We start from the raw sequence: 17,148 nt of genomic DNA on the forward strand, positions 1-17,148 counted from the left end.
TTACGGTGCCACAGTGCTCCAATTCAGGTAAGAGAGTCATAGTAATTACAAACACAAAAGGTAAGAACCTCGAAAATAGCGCCACATGCGCTATGTGGGACAAATCTCAGACAATAGCGCGTTTGACGGGAACGAGTGAAATCGTTTCTTACCTAAATCTTAGCTGAAATTAATGTTTTGCACTAAGATGTGATATGATTTTTGACTCATATTATCGCGGAATTGGGATATTTTAATATATGTACCGTGATCACCATGCGCGGTTTTGAATAGTTTATTGCCGATATTTCGATAATTATTAAAATGGTCAACTTTGTTTGCAGGAGCAATACGGAAAATTTAAACATCGTCATATGAAAGTGACATGGTCCAAGGTGAATGTTTTAAGTAAAAATATACCATCAACACACTCTTTTACTACTTCAAAATTAGAAAATATGTGTATACGCACTTAAAAGATACACTTATAAGTATTTTAGGTACATTTTTCATATTCAAACAACTATAAAGCCGCATCTTAAAACTTTTGACTACATTACAAAGTTCACAGGATGGTATTGTTTGCCAATATGGTGCGATCGTTAGGGCGATTGATTTAAATACTTTACGCGGTTTTTAGTTTTAATATTCTTAGTAATATTCTATTAAGTAAAAATCCTATAAAATAAAAAAAAACAATTTTCTTGTACAAATAGAGGTCTTCTAAGACCAAAGAGTTTACTTCAGAAACCGATCCAAAGATACGCGTTATTTCCATAAGTCGTTGAAAATATAAAAAGTTAAAATAAAATAAAATATAACTTCAAAAATTAGCAAAACCTCAGTGGTCCCTAAGTTAGAGACCACAAAAGTAACATTAACTTTTGATTACCTACCCCGTCTATTGTTAGGGGTGTATTCTCTGCAATTACTCCGTTTTAAGCAGGATTATAACGTACCTTGCTTAATTGGTGTAATCTTTACTTTATCGCAGTGTTGTGTAAACGTCTACTTTTAAAATGAGAAGGATTTAAATTATTCTTATATGTCTTATAAATTGAATTTTATTAGTATATTACATGGGCATCGGTCTTGGACTTCGGTTGTGTTCCGTCGGAGATCCCAGAGTTCTCCAACAAGCGTTGAGGACGGCCACCGTGGGGGTTTTAGTACGGTAAAAATCCCACATAACCCGGCATCGCTCCCACGTCGTCGGGTACCTTTTGAAGGTTTTCCCCTCGTAACAAAAAAAAGCAAAAAAGGCCCTATATATATTAACTTTATGTGCGCAATTCCCATTGTGTGTTAAATACTAATATTTTATTCAAACTCTGATGTAACTTGTAATTATTTTGAACGGCGAGGTTCCGAACTTTTCACGCAAGTTTATACCCAATAGTTACTTTACCAACCCTTAAATACACAATGTATCAAAGTTAAATATAGTTCAGTTCAACTTGAGTCAACAGATGAGATTTGTGAAAATTTCATCTCGTTTTCAACATCCCGTGTAAATTAATGGGTGTTATATTAAATCTGAAGGTGGTAGGACCCCCTGTGGTTCGACTCGAGGATGCACCACTATTATACCTATTTCTGCCTAATAACGTGATCGTTAAGCGCACCCGTATTCCACTTTGGAGGGTGTAATCATGAAGTCATACTTATCTGAGTCATTCCAACTTAGTCCTCAAGTCGAAAATCTAATCTCATCTGGGGTTATCTACAAATGTCCACGATAGCCAAATTGCCATAATTTTGACTCTAATTTCTTATACTAACACATTGTCATTAAAAATCTAAATATATATAACTCAAAGGTGACTGACTGACATAGTGATCTATCAACGCACAGCCCAAACCACTGGACGGATCGGGCTGAAATTTGACATGTAGGTAGATGTTATGACGTAGGCATCCGCTAAGAAAGGATTTTGATCAATTCTACCCCCAAGGGGATAAAATAGAGGATGAAAGTTTGTATAAATCTTCTTAGTTAATAATATTACTTCGTAACGCCAGCAAAGCCGCGGGCAAAAGCTCGTGTTTTATAAGACGGAAGTCGCAAACAAGCATGCAGTCCACCTGATGGTGAGCGGCTACTGTCGCGCATGGATATGTGTAATAAGCTCTAGATAAAGTTATATTCCTACCCGATTTGCCACGGATGCGTGACTACTCGTGAGGGCAAAGTTCGAAAGTCGGATAAGTATATTTCCCGTACCACACCCTTAAAGCGAAACGCAGCAGCGCTTAATACTGCACTATATGTGTATTTTGTGTCGTCCTAAATTGTATGTTTTCATTTTATGTTCTATTTCATTTTATGGTACAATAAAGAGTATTATTATTATTATTTTTATTATATGCACACGTATGGAGTTTCTTGCGCCGCTTCTTCTCCATAACGAAATATCTTCCGAAGCGGTGGTAGTTTGTTGACTTTCAAAAAGTATTCTATATGAATCAATTTTGAATAAATGAGATTTGAATTTGAATTTGAATACTGCGGTTATTAGGCGGAAGTAGGCGTACCGGTGATTCCACCATAGTATAACTAAAGTATTCTAAAATCTTAGATGTAAGAGGTAATCTTTTTTAGGTACAAACTGTATTGTGTATTAAAACCCTGATAATTTTAGTAGGTCACCAGGTCACCTAGTCTTGGCAGACACTGGCGTTATTTCAAACTTGACAGTACAAACACACGTGCAATAAGGTAGAATCAGTTGAGCAAACACTAGTTCCTAGTGTTTAATATCTCCGGAACTATAACTTTAAAGTTTATCTGCAGAAGTTTATATGAAGGTGGATTGTGAGAAATAAAATAGCGTGAAATTCTAACTCAAAACTTTTTCTACGCTTTGAAAAATATATTATTATTGATATGCATAATAAACGCAGTGGGTACAACCCAGCCTCCCGATTGGTTGTTCCGAGCTTCCCAAATCCCAAGTCCCAAATGTTTAATTACTTGTTTTGATAAGATTTCTCTGAAGCACCTTTTCTCGTCCGATTTTGGATATTTTTCTAACACTTTGTAACTTTTTGACATGAGTTTTTATTTCTTATAAGACAAATCACGATGTAGTTTAGGCGGTTACTTTTTTGAATGAATATCATCGCTAAGACGGCCGCGCGTCGTTTCCTCCCACTCTTCGTCTCCGCGCGGTATGTTGGCGGCAATGAAAAATGCATAGACACCAAATGCAGTATTTCAGAATTATGTGCGTCTTAAAAATTAATATTTTCTTGCTATAACGTCGAACGAAAGAATCGTGAGGAAATGTGCAATTGTACTGACATACCTGAGAGTTCTTTAAAAATATTTTGAAGTCTACCAATCCGCACTTGGTTAGCACGGTGGACTATGGCCTAAGCCCGTCTAACTCTGAGATGGAATCCCAGCAGTGGGACCGTCATCATCATCATCATTATCAACCCATTACTGTCCCACTGCTGGGTACGGGTCTCCTCTCATAATGAGAAGGACAAGGCCATAGTCCACCGCGCTGACCAAGTGCGTATTGGTAGACTTCACATACATTTGAGATTTTTTTTAATAAATCTCTCATGTATGCAGGTTTCCTCACGATGTTTTCCTTCACCGTTTAGCAAGTGATAATTAATTTCTAATACGCACATAACTTTGAAAAATCAGGGGCCTGGGATTTGAATCTCGGACCCCTCGATCGAGAGGCCGAGTTTCTTAACCGCCAGGCTATCACTGCTATGTGGGGCAGTAACTGTCTATTATTCTGTTTTGTTTCATAGATTAAAGTTAAATCTAAACAAAACATTGTAAATAAGCTTGAGTATACTTTAAAATCGATTTAATTATTCCTATTACCCATTGCCCATACTTCAAATCCTTAATATAGTTAAAATCGTTTAAGTTAAGAGAATTTACTCAAAATTGTACATACGAGTACATACACATTTCCAGAGCTAATTAAAAGTTACGTGACAATTATCTTTTATGTACGTGCACAGTATGAATACTTACAATATTGTATTCATATACATTAGTCGCGAGATTTTCATATTGTTAATTATAATTAAAATTCACTGAAAGATGCCGGTCCGGAGTTTGGTAACTTGAGAGCCAACAATAGACCATGTCTGCATACACCACAATACATTCCTAAAACAAAGCCCAAAATTTGTATGTCGAAATGTGTTTAAAATTTATATAATAGAAACATACTGCTGTTGTTCCGTTCTTTTATTATTTTAAGTAATTAAAAATGAGATTTTGCATGTAAATACCTATGTTTAGTTTTTATTTAAACAGTAGTACAGACTATGATTCCACCAGTACCCTTACCATGAGTTTTTACCTTTTGACAAATATGACTGTTTTGGTATTTGTTTACGTATTTGTCCATACAATTTCTAATCAGCGCCCCTAGCGGATTGTATCAGAACTATAGTGTCAGTAACGTAACATTAAATGTCTAAATTGACAAAATGGCGCTTTATGTTTTGTCACTCTTTTTTGCGATCATGTGAGGCAAACAAAAAGTCTTGAGCACTTACTTATTTTTACGTTTATTCAGTCTACTGAAGCAAACAGAACAGAATAATGGATTGAGTAAACGTAACGTAAAATTGTAGGATGTTTTGAAAACTCATGGTAAGGGTACAGGTATCGTAGTCACACTTATTTGTAGCGTGAAGTAGTTCTGCATTTCGATGGAAAGGTGTGGATGCCGGCTGACTTTTATCTGAAATGAACATGTTAGTCACCAGGAGTGGCAATGCATCTGTAATCGGCTTCAAGAAAAAATCCGTTCTATATGAAGCCACTTATAATAATCCATGGGCGGCAGTGACCACAGAGTGGACAGCAAGTAAGTTTGCTCCTTCAATCATATAAAAAATAAACAGTTATCATTAACCATACCTTGGAACGCTATAAAAAGGATCCATGTTTTGATATCGAACCTATTAAAAAACAACATATTCGTAAGCTGATTTTGAAATTACAGACAGACTATTTATATTCGTATTAAAGTGATAGATTCATAATAACATATTACCCCGCCCGTCTGTCACAAGGGAGGTTATGAACAGTGAAATTATTCCGAAGTATTAATTTCAAGTACCATTTATAACGATAAGTATCGCCAATTCCATTAAAAAGCAATTACAATAAATTTATAAGCAACAGATAACAGCTCCACAGAACAAGAGCCTTTTGGACACTCGTATCAGGCGGAAACCCGACTAAACGACGAGGCAATTATAGTCCCATTTCTGGATAACATCCTAACGATATTCGGGTAACGGGCCACTTACTGGGGACTAAACTATATTGTATATTTTTATAAAGTTAAATATACTGATAGTTAAAGATTTGAAGGTAGTAACTCGTTTTGTTTAAGTAAGTTATTAAAGTTACTCAAAAAATAAGTTATGTATAATTAACGTAACTTCAACCTAAATCTCGTGTCACCCCATCAAGGACTATCACCCCAACAAGGACTGTCACCCTAAGGCCGTTTACAATTTATGCTGATCCAAGAATCGTCAATTTCTTGTTATTCTTACTAATGATTCGCTAGAAATAATTGGCACAGTACATCCTACAACCTACACCTACACCTATCAACCTGGTCTAAATCTTTATATATATATTTCTTATGTGCGTGTGTATGTCACTGAACTCCTCCTAAACGACTAGACTGATTTTGATGAAATTTGTTGTGTGTGCTCAAGGGGACTTGGTTGGACAAGGGAAGATTGGTTTAGATTCACAATTTAGTCCGTGGGATAAGGTTTTTTTAATTATTTTTTAATTCGTAAGTAGTTTTAGAATCGGAAACTATGTATTTGATCAAGTGATGATCTTTAGCAAAGTTGTTGTCCAAGAGCCCACGAGGGTTTGGGAGTTGGTAACACCCATAGATATATTATCCTACTGACGTAGGGTAGATTGGCATTATTAATCGTCAAGCGAGACTAAAAACTGATTATTTATGTGTGTGTGAAATGCCAAGGTGTGCATCGCTAGTGTTACTGCTAACAATGTATCGATATCGATTAAATAAAGATATCAATAACAAATTTGTTTATTAGTTTGTTCAGTCAGTGACTTAAAGAGGATACAATCGCTAAAGATTAATTATACTGGTGAAGACCGCCAATAAATAAAATAAATAAAAACATCAATGTGCGCATATATGTAGCTATGAAACAAATTACAGTAGTTACTTGCTACCTGTATAATAAATTGATGCAGTTTATGGAGTTTTCATACCTTTTGGCAGGTGTAAGGGGGTTAAAAAACTATGAACGTTACTCATAATATTTTTGAACTTTTTGTTCAATCATAATAAAATATAGCCTATAGCACTTCTGAATAGTGTAACTTTCTGACTGTGAAAGAATTTTCATGATCGGTTCAGTATTTCCGAAAATTAGCCCTAACAAACAAAAAAAATTACAAACTTAGGCTAGGTCGTATAAGATTTTATATAAGTTGCACGCAACCTATTTAAACTATATACTTAGAAATATTATTGAATTAGAAATATCGATAATTTTTTATCGATATTGTCAATACGCAACACCAAAAATTTGATAAGAAATAGCAACTATTCACGTATTTAGTAATTTTTTTTATTTGTATTTCTGTGCATTTCTAGTGTTTATGTGATAAAATTCGAAGATTTTTCCTATCTTTTGGTATATAACACTTTCGTAATAAGTGTAAAATATTGCATTTAAACAGCTAAACAATTAATGTAGTACTTACATGTGAAATGAGTATTTTTGTGGGTTTTCTTTCTTGGATGTGTTACATCCAGGTACAGCACACGTAACTATGGCCAAACATTCTTACTAAGCACTGTTTTAACTATTTTTAATTAGAAATCTTTAAAAATAAGCGAGTTTATTTTTACGGTAATAAACGTCAGGCTGATACAGGCTGATAGCCTATACGTGAATGGTCTCGCCTGTCTATCTCGCTCTAACACACACATATACTATGCTCTGACTCTTTCGGATTGCCAATCTATTAGTATAATATATCTATGGTAACACCAATTTTTGACAGATGGCACCACTGTCATTCCAATGCAGGTACAAAATTTCCGTTTTATGTATGTCATATTATTTCTTTAAAATGCGGGCGAAGCCGCGGGCACCACTAGTATATTATAATATCGTATCACCCCAAATAAGGCTGTCACCCGGACCTAAATATCTCTGAATTTTCCTAAATAAAAAAGAAACAAAAATTTATAGTATACTACAAATAATCCACCGTTCCTAGGAACACAACCAAGGATCACCCCGACAGGGCCCGTCACCCTTCACCCTAGGGCTACAAGTTATGCTCCGAGGGACGATAATCCCTTACTTACGATGAACTTTGACGGGGGTTAGACCTTGGTAAACCTCGAGTGAGTCGCGTAACTAAATAATAGCTCAAGTTCCGTGAATCGGAAAATTAGCGAAATAACTACTAAACAATCGCTGTACACCATAGATAAGTAAAGATTACTCACTCCTAACAAGAAAATGTGCCCAGTTTTGAGAAATGAAATAGTTGCGTAAAAAAGTGTTGCCACGTCTCCGTGCTAAAATGTCCCTAAATTATTTGAAATAATTATTTATTTATTATGTAAATTACGCAGTATTAGTTATTTATTCGTAAATTTTCTGTAAAAATGTTTTTATTTGTCTTGAATTCAAAAAAAGAACTTTCTAATAAGCCGTTTGTGGCTTCATTCAATTTCAAGGCGGCGAAGTATCTTTACTAATCTATGCTGTACTCTAATATGAATTCCTAAGGATGTGGTAGGAAACGACAAAGAGATTAATTTGTGTAAGGGCAATAACCCCAAACCTTCAAATGGACGGTATTCTCGTTTGCTATTTCAATATTGCATAAAAATAAAATATATGTGGAGTCTGTGGAATCGCAGTTTTACGTGGTCCTGTGTTCTACCTTACGATGAGTTTTCAAAACATCCCACAATTTTACGGTACGTTTACTCAATCCATTATTCTGTTCCGTTCGCTTCAGTAGACTGAGTAAACGTAACAATAAGTAAGTGCTCAAGCCTTTTTGTCTACCTCACATTTCGCAAAAAAGAGACAAAACATAACGCTCCATTTTGTCAATTTAGACATTTAATGTTACGTTACTGACACTGTTGTTCTGATACAATCCGCTAGGGGCGCTGATTGGAATTTGTAATACCTAAACAATTGCAAATACCTAAACAAATACCAAAACAGTCATATTTGTCAAAACGTAAAAACTCATGGTAAGGGTGGACTATTTGTTCTTGATTGTCTTAGACTTTATAACAAAGAAATAAAACAACAGGATTATCGTCCACTTTTATACTTTGAATATCTTTATAAGTCTTTTAAAGTAATTACAACTTTTTAAGTACTTACAAAGGTTGATAAGTTCACGGTGTTTAGATATGAAACATTTTGCGAGGGCAAATCATAATAATTAATCATTTTTTATAATTAGTTCCGTCGATAGGTCAAAACAGACCGATTTTCTAAAACTCACGATAATACACGGACATACGTGGATATTTTTTTTATATGTACAGGTACACATGATTCAGCAGTAATGTATTCGTAAATTGTGATTTCTAAAACTGCTCAACCCATTATTTTTTTATAATTACACCAATATTATATGTCAAAACGGATCGATTATTTATCACCGTGATATTATCAGTTGAATAGCTTAATGCTAAAAATTTAACACTAAACTTCGACTCAATTTGTACTTTATCACAAAATAAGTAAAAATCTTAAAAAAAAAATCTTATTTGTATTTTTTACAAAATAAGTAAAATACATTTGAGTAGGAACTAAAAAAATATAAAAGAAAACCTAATTGCTTTGAAATAATATGTCTTATCTTTAAAATATGTCTCATATGCGAAAATCCGAAACCGTTTGGTCCGGTAGACGTGCCAAAAAATAAAACGTACATACATTCGATAAACATTACCTTCCGCAGTCGGGTACAAGTAAGAAAATGTATTTCTATTTTTACTCACAATGCAATATTTAGCGTTACTGGGACAGTCGGCCAAGCGCGTGGCGCTGCGGTTGTTGCACGGCGTGATGGAGCCGACGCCGTCGCTGTACTGGCCGCACTGCCAGCACTTGATGCCGTTGGCCACCGCCAGCAGCGTCAGCAGCACTGCCACCGTCACTAGTCGGGACGTGCTCGACATCATCTGGAATTGGTTTTTACTGGTTAATACTGGCTCGAAAGGCAGTTATGTAATATAGGAGTAGCAGACGAGGGTACAGTCCACCTGATGGTAAGTAGCTAATGCCGCCCATAGACATCTGTAATCAACCCCAGATAGGATTAGATATTCCTATCTGAGGTCGGCCACAGATGCGCCGCTACCCGTGATTACTAAGCTGGAACGCCTCGGAAAAGTAAGTATGTCTCCCTTTAAAACCACAACATGGCAGCGCTTAACACTAGTGTTAATAGGCAGAAATGGGTGTGGCGGTGGTGCAGTCGGAGTTGAACGGCAAAGGGTTCTACCACCTTCAAAAGACTTACATATAAGGCTACCATCTTAGTATAATAAGAATGTTATCATTCTCCATCAGCGGCAGTAACTTACCATCAGGTGAACTACATGCTCGTTTGACACTTCAATCTTATTTAAAAATTAAGTACATTTTTACCAACGAATATATGTTCATATTATATTGTACGAAAATATCTGCACAAAATCTGAAGGTAGTTAATTATTACTAGGAATATTAATATTGTGGTGCTCTTTACTTCGATAGTCTAAACAGCGTAATGTTGACCTTTTTAACTTCATTTCTTAATGCCCACTTATTTCAAAATGCCCTCATACATAATATAATACTACTTTGTCAGATTACCCAAATACAATAAGTATTTATAACTGAAATTCAATAGAATTTCTTTCTTTACCTCTATTTCATACATCAAAGAGCTTAATCTAAAATTATATTAGAAAATCTGATATTAAATCTAGAATCGTACGTCCCACTTAGACTTATCTCATCAAGATGAAAGATTCAGCCTCACAGCCTTTGTTCTAATTTCCCGGAAAATTATATTATTCCCCAGAAAATGATATTCCTGCTATAAGCGTAAAATGTATGCAAATTAAGGGACGCTGTGTCCACTGGTCTGAAAAGCACCGTTTTCATAGCTAGGTTAGGGATGTGTTTGACTATTAGCGAATGATTGCAACGTAGGAAATGTTAAGCAATTTACTGATGGTTAACGTACGACTACCAACCGACTACCAGAGCCGACGTTATCACAGACTAATATAGGGATTTTAGGTGCATACTACCCACAGTATAAGTTTATTTTAATATCAAACTACCTATTTTAATATTAATTTTTCAATCATTGCTGTTAAGACGACCACAAAATAATTATTAAATTCGGACATCATGACAATAGATACTGTACCAAATTGGTCCACCATGTATAAATATGAGATAAGAATATGCCACATAAGCGCCAGATTGTAGATCAATACCGTCCATAAAAATCTGTAAACTATCCACTACCTATAACATTTTCTATACTCACAGATTATACTAGGATTCCTTGCGTCGTCGGTGCCATAAACCCACAAAGACGAATACATACACCCATACCCAGAACAAATATCTAATTTCATCATTCAGATATGTATCTTGCTGGGGATCGAACCCGGAACCCTTTGCGCGTCAGACTGGTATGGTGACTGCTTTGCCACGCGGGTCGTAAATTTTAGGATTGCGCTCTCAATAAAGTCACCCATATATTATTGGGTACTGAGTTTTGAGTAGCAACGCCTCGGGAATGTGTTTTAGTCATATAATAAAGAGTTTTTTTTTTATAATAAAGGAGCATTCAGTCCACCTGATGGTAAGTGGCTACTGCCGCCCATAGACATCTGTAATCAACCCCAGATATGACTAAATATTCCTACCAAAGGTCGGCGGCCATAGATGCGCTGCTACTCCTGAGGACTAAGCTGGAGCGCCTCAGAAAAGCATGTCTCCCTTACCACACCCTTCAACAAATAACACAGCAACGCTGAACATTGTTGTTTTTAGGCAGAAATAGTTATATAAGCAACAGTACTATTGACAAATCTATATAGGTTTTCGTTTATCGCTCGCTTTACAACAAGTCATTAGGTATGTAGCAACGAGATACGGCCTTGTTATCTTTTAGACTGGAGTTTTATTTTGGGCTGTTTTGTTTTGCGACCACATTTTTTGAGCTGTTGAAAAACCGTTTAAGCAAAACGAGGGAATAAAATATCAATTTTACTCCTAAAATTCTATCCGAAATGCCACTAGAAATATCAGTATGAAGCATAAACTAAACTTAAATAACTTATACTACATTTATATAAACTTACTAGCTGACCCAGCAAACGTTGTGTTGCCATATAAATAAAAAAAAATTATGGGTGAACAACCCTTACCACTTAGATTCTCAGACCTACTGAATATGCATATAAAAATTGGTGAAATTCGGTAAAGCCGGTTCGGAGGAGTACGGTAACTAACATTGTGACACGAGAATTTTATATATAAGATAATACGTAAACTTGACGATTAACAATTTAATCCAAAAAAATGATATATTTATTAAAGGAAGTTATACAGTGGTCAAACTTCTGCAAAAATTATTTCTTATTTGATTATTAATGTTTGCAAAGTCGATTAATAAGTATTTTCACACACACATGCGCGCGCAGACACACACACACACACACGCACACACACACACACACACACACACACACGCACACACACACACACACGCACACACACACACACAGGTACGCACACATACATTCACACATAAAAATACTAATTCACTAATATTATACAACAAAAGAACCTTACACTATATATTGCAATTATGTTTAAGATTACTTGCACAATTTCTGTAACTTTGTACATAGAGTTCCTTAGTCTATTATAGTATCCTAGACTCACACCGGGAGAGATCGGTTGCCTATACTACAGGTTCACGCCCAGTTTAGGCAACTGAAGATAAATGTTATGTTCAATCTTACTATAATGTTACCCTGCACGTAATAACATTGTGTACTAAATTGTGTTATTTTTATGAAATAAAGATTTTATTATTATTATTTTCGCAAGATTACAATTAATCCCCAAAATTTGTACTTTAACAGTCCATAATAAATTTCTACCAGCATTGGTATATATATTGCTGTCCCACTGCTAGGCACGGATCTCATCTTGAGAGTTAAAATGAGAAAGATTTGGCCACAGCCCACTGCACTGGCCAGTATACCTATGAGAACTTATTTTAGAACGGTTTCAGATATGCTGGTTTCCTCACGATATTTTCCTTCGCCGTTAAAGAAGGAATAATTAATACGCACATAACTATTGAATAATTCGCCAAGTACGAGTCGAACTCGCACATGGAGGCTTCCGTACCACCAGATGTTCATTATATTTTAGTTATTTTTTTGTTTTCTTATTTGTGTTTATTATAATAGCAGTTAGTAGTAAACGGATTGTAAGAAAATGAACTGGTTCCTAGTACGGTTTAACAATTAGATCTAAAAATGCCAGTAGTTTGTATGGAGACCCCCTTTAATATTCAACTTTATTTTATTTTTAGTATTTGTTGTTATAGCGGCCACCACTATGCATATTCTGTAAAAAAAAGAATTGCATCTGTCTATTACGGCTCAGGGAACCCTAGAAATGAGAGGTGCATGGTCTTTCCATATTGTTTTCAATATGGTAAAGCAATAGAACTTACTTAAATTCATAAATCTTGTTTCTGAAATATATTTTCGGATGTCAAACAAAGTTTCATAGCGAATTAATCAATCATCGACATTCTTCAGTAAAAATAAGGTAGTTTACACAGTTACGACTTGCCTACGGGCATTAGACGATTCGTAAAAATAAAGATTGAGAGGTGGTAGTGTCCTTTGTGGATCGATTCTGGCGGCACCACCGTCACACCTATTTCTACTCAATAAAATCAGTGTTAAGCGCTGCTGTGATATGATTTCAATGATGTGGTAAGGGTAACATACTTATCCAAAGCGTTCTAGCTTAGTCTTTAGGAATACCAACGCCAACCTCAGGTAAAACTGGAATCTTTTTTGAAATTGATTGTAGATATCCATGGGCACAGCTACTTGTACACTAGCTATTTACCATCGAGTCCCTGTAGTTCCGGGACCAGTATCAATTCTAATCAGCGCCCCTAGCGGAATTTATGAGAACTTGGAAATTGTATGGGCCAATACGTATACAAATACCAAAACAGTCATATTTGTCAAAACGTAACAACTCATGGTAAGGGTACAGAATAGGGCTACGGTATCCCCCGCCTGTCGTAAGGGCGACTAAAAGGAGGTTTCCGGGGTTGCGGGCGACAAGAGTGGGAGCTCGAACCACCCGGCCAGCGGCCCCGGGAAGGACGGCGGTATGTGTGGTAGCATACCGTCGTACGCACCAGGTGGTGTGGCGAGCGACAAGCTCACCGGGGCGAAGCCCGACGTGGCAACGCGCTAAGTGGACTCCGGTTGCGTTCCTTTGGAGATCCCGGGGCCCTCTACGCATCGCCGAGGACGGCCACCGGGGAAGTTTTAGTACGGCTAGAATCCCACATAACTCTGTGTCGCTCCCACGGCACCGGGTACCTTTAGAAGGTTTCCCCCTCGATAGCAAAAAAAAGCTATTTACCATCGAAGCACACTCGTCTTTTATTTCAGTAATATACATATATATTTGCACTTTACAGTCACAAAAATAATCATCTGTTACCAAACTAAAAATATCAATTAACATTGCCGCAACCTTCCACATTTCAACAATTGTAAAAAATATTCCTTGTCCCGAGGAAGGAAATAAATGAAATTAAATAAAATACCATTAATCTACTTTCAGTTTTCAGGCCCTGAAAGGTTTTGCTGAAAAGGCGTTGACGTTACAAAGAGAATGATTAAAGACAACGGTAATGATTGATGACAATTGATTGTTCAAGAAATGGTAAAAGCAATTTTAAATATAATAAAATGAATGTTTATTGAAAACATTTATTATTGTAAGAAATAAGTTGAGAGATTGACGCACGTGGTGGCGTCAAACGAGTTCTCATTCGGGAGATCAAGGTTCGATTCCAACTGTTTTTGTTTTTTGGCTTCTTGTATGTACTGTATGTACCCTTACCATAAGTTTTCAAAACATCCCACAATTTTACGTTACGTTTACTCAATCCATTATTCTGTTCCGTTTGCTTAGTAGACTGAGTAAACGTAACAATAAGTGACGATGTCTCCTCAAATGATCGCAAAAAAAGAGAGACAAAACATAAAGCGCCATTTTGTAAATTTAGACATTTAATGTTACGTTACTGACACTATAGTTCTGATACAATCCGCTAGGGGCGCTGATTGGAAATAGTATGGGCCAATACGTAAACAAATACCAAAACAGACATATTTGTCAAAACGTAAAAGCTCATGGTAAGGGAACTGATATACTTGTACGTGATGCGAAATATTTTAAGGTAACTAAAGTTTAGGCAATTTTTATTATCATAAAAATTACCCATCGTGGCAGATTATAATCTTTAATTTAGTAAGTATACGACTCTGGTGCATGGAGAGTTCCAGGTTCATTCCCGGGCCAGGCAAGCATTAAATGTTAAATATTGTTTTTTGCGTGGGTGTTTATTCAATACCTTAAGCTTTATTACTGTTCCACTGTTATAAAATATCCGTCAAGATAAATAAGGATCAAGATTTAAGCCTTAGTCCATACTAGGTAGATGTAGACTTCACACACATTAAGAAATTTGTAGAAAATTGTCAGAACGAAGTTTACAATTTTCTTCCTAATATTATTTTGATAAATAAATATTAAAAATAGACAATATACATTAAGGGTTCGAACCCCGGAACCTTAAAGTGACACACCTTACCTCAGTATCAAAGTATGCAAATGAAATCACGAAAAACAATTTCCCATAAATCTAAAATACTTCAAGGACCTAGCTTTGCCATATTTGAATAAACATGAGCTGAAAGTAGGCGAACTTTTAATTAAGAATCCAAATTACTCGCAACTTCTAAACAGAAGGGTTAGCCCTTGTCTTAATAGGGTGTAATTAAAATATCCGTCTACTACATTTGTTCTTTTGAGAAATGTTCTATTATAATTTCAAATTAACTTACCGGACGTAAGTGCTTTAGTTCAAATAAAATTGCTTATTATGATTTCATTGGTGTTTGAAATTCAGATAAAAAAATGAAAAATAAGCTTTCTACACTCACAGGATTCCCTGTGACATGGGTGCCTTGGACACACACATAAAAAAAACACAAAGACCCAGACTCTGTTTTTTTGATTACGAGGGGGAAACCTCCAAAAGGTACCCGACGACGTGGGGGCGACGCCGGGTTATGTGGGATTTTTACCGCACTAATACCCCACCGGTGGCCGTCCTCAACGCTTGTTGGAGAACTCCGGGATCTCCAGGGGAACACAACCGGAGTTCTCCAAGCGCGATACCCCGGTCGGACTCTACTTTGGGGGAGCACTTTTGCTTCCTCCCACACCATCTGGTGTTTACGACGGTATGCAACCACACATACCGTTGTCCTTGCCGGGGTTGCTTGCTGGACGATTCGAGAAAGACCCAGACCCTGAAACAGAAATCTAAATTCATCACTCAGATATCTGTCTGGCCGGGAGTCGAACCCGGGACCCTTTGCGCGTCAAATAGCAATTTGTTATTCCGTCGTCAGCCCATTGTCGCACTAGTGGGCACGAGTCTATTCAACATGATGCCCAAGTGTGGCTTCTCGTGTGTGACGTCTACGCCTTTGTTTTGTTTTAAAACCGACTCGTCGTTAAAATAAGTAATACATAGTTAATTTCGAATACTTAGAAAAAATCAGCGGGTTTACAATTCCAAGTAGACATTTAGATTGAGAAGTTTATTTAAAATTATATTAATGCGCTCTTAAGGTTTCAACCCGTGCCCAAAAATGTGACAGTGATTTGACAGCTTGTGGGAGGAAACATTCATGAAATCTCTTGGCGAAATAAAAGAAGTCACATAACATGTATTTTTAGAGCTTCACCGCTGTAGCTTCATATTGAGAAAGCCTTCGTGAAGACAGAAAAATGACGATTGTTACATTTCTATTCTAGACCTTAGAATGAAGTTTCTAGCTAACGCTTAGAATTTAATGAGGCCGCAATTAAAACAATACACTTTAAATAAACTAAGCTCATAAACCCAGTGGAATTTAATTTTACCCAGCCCTGAATTAAAATGACTAAATTCATTATGTACTTTGCCTGAACGTGCGTCGAATATTCTGCTAGATGAGACTTTCCTTCCTACAATTTTGTTTAATATAAGAGTAGCAGACGAGCATGCAGTCCACCTGATGGTAAGTGGCTACTACCGCTTATGGACATCTGTAATCAACCCCAAATAAGATTAGATTCCTATCTGATGTCGGCTACAGTTGCGCCTGAGGACTATACTGGAACGCCTCGAAAAAGTATGTCTCCCTTACCCTTCAAACTATAACACAGCAACGCTTAACACGGTAGTTATTCGGTTGAAATAAAACTACATACATGATCCTACACGATCTCGGACATCGCTTATCTATAGGGTTCTTTACAAACAAAAAATATATACTCAAATGTGTGTGAAGTCTACCAATTTGCACTATAGCACACTGGCGTATGATCCAATCCCCTTACACAGCAATGGGGCAGTAATATGTTGATGACAAAACTATCTATGTAATCTATGTATGTGTATAATAATTTTGAAGGTGGTAGAACCCTTTGTGGTTCGACTCCGGCGGCACCACCGCCACACCTATTTCAACCTAATAACAGCAGCGTTAAGCGCTGCTGTGTTCCGGTTTGTAGGGTGTGGTAAGGGAGACAGACTTTTCCGAGGCGTTCCAGCTTAGTCCTCAGGGGTAGCGGCGCATCTGTGGCCGACCTCAGGTAGGAATATCTAATCCTATCTGGGGTTGATTACAGATGTCCATGGGCGGCAGTAGCCACTTACCATCAGGTGGACTGCATGCTCGTCTGCTACTCTTATATTATAAAAAAAAAAAAAAAAAAAAAAAA

The 17,148-nt window shown here is 36.6% G+C and overlaps 1 protein-coding gene across 1 annotated transcript in view; it reads right to left on the reverse strand.

Moving 5' to 3' along the window:
• Positions 1–17,148, reverse strand: part of LOC140747553 (uncharacterized) — an 84,043-nt gene that overhangs the window by 46,140 nt on the left and 20,755 nt on the right. Inside the window, exon 2 of the mRNA XM_073080068.1 lies at positions 9,024–9,206. Coding sequence (XP_072936169.1) covers positions 9,024–9,206 — 183 coding nt within the window. The remainder of the gene's footprint in view (positions 1–9,023; positions 9,207–17,148) is intronic.

This window comes from Epargyreus clarus, unplaced genomic scaffold, assembly GCF_041222505.1.
Source record: "Epargyreus clarus isolate Ecla_fem2 unplaced genomic scaffold, WU_Ecla_fem_2.2 ptg000002l, whole genome shotgun sequence".
Taxonomy (NCBI): domain Eukaryota; kingdom Metazoa; phylum Arthropoda; class Insecta; order Lepidoptera; family Hesperiidae; genus Epargyreus; species Epargyreus clarus.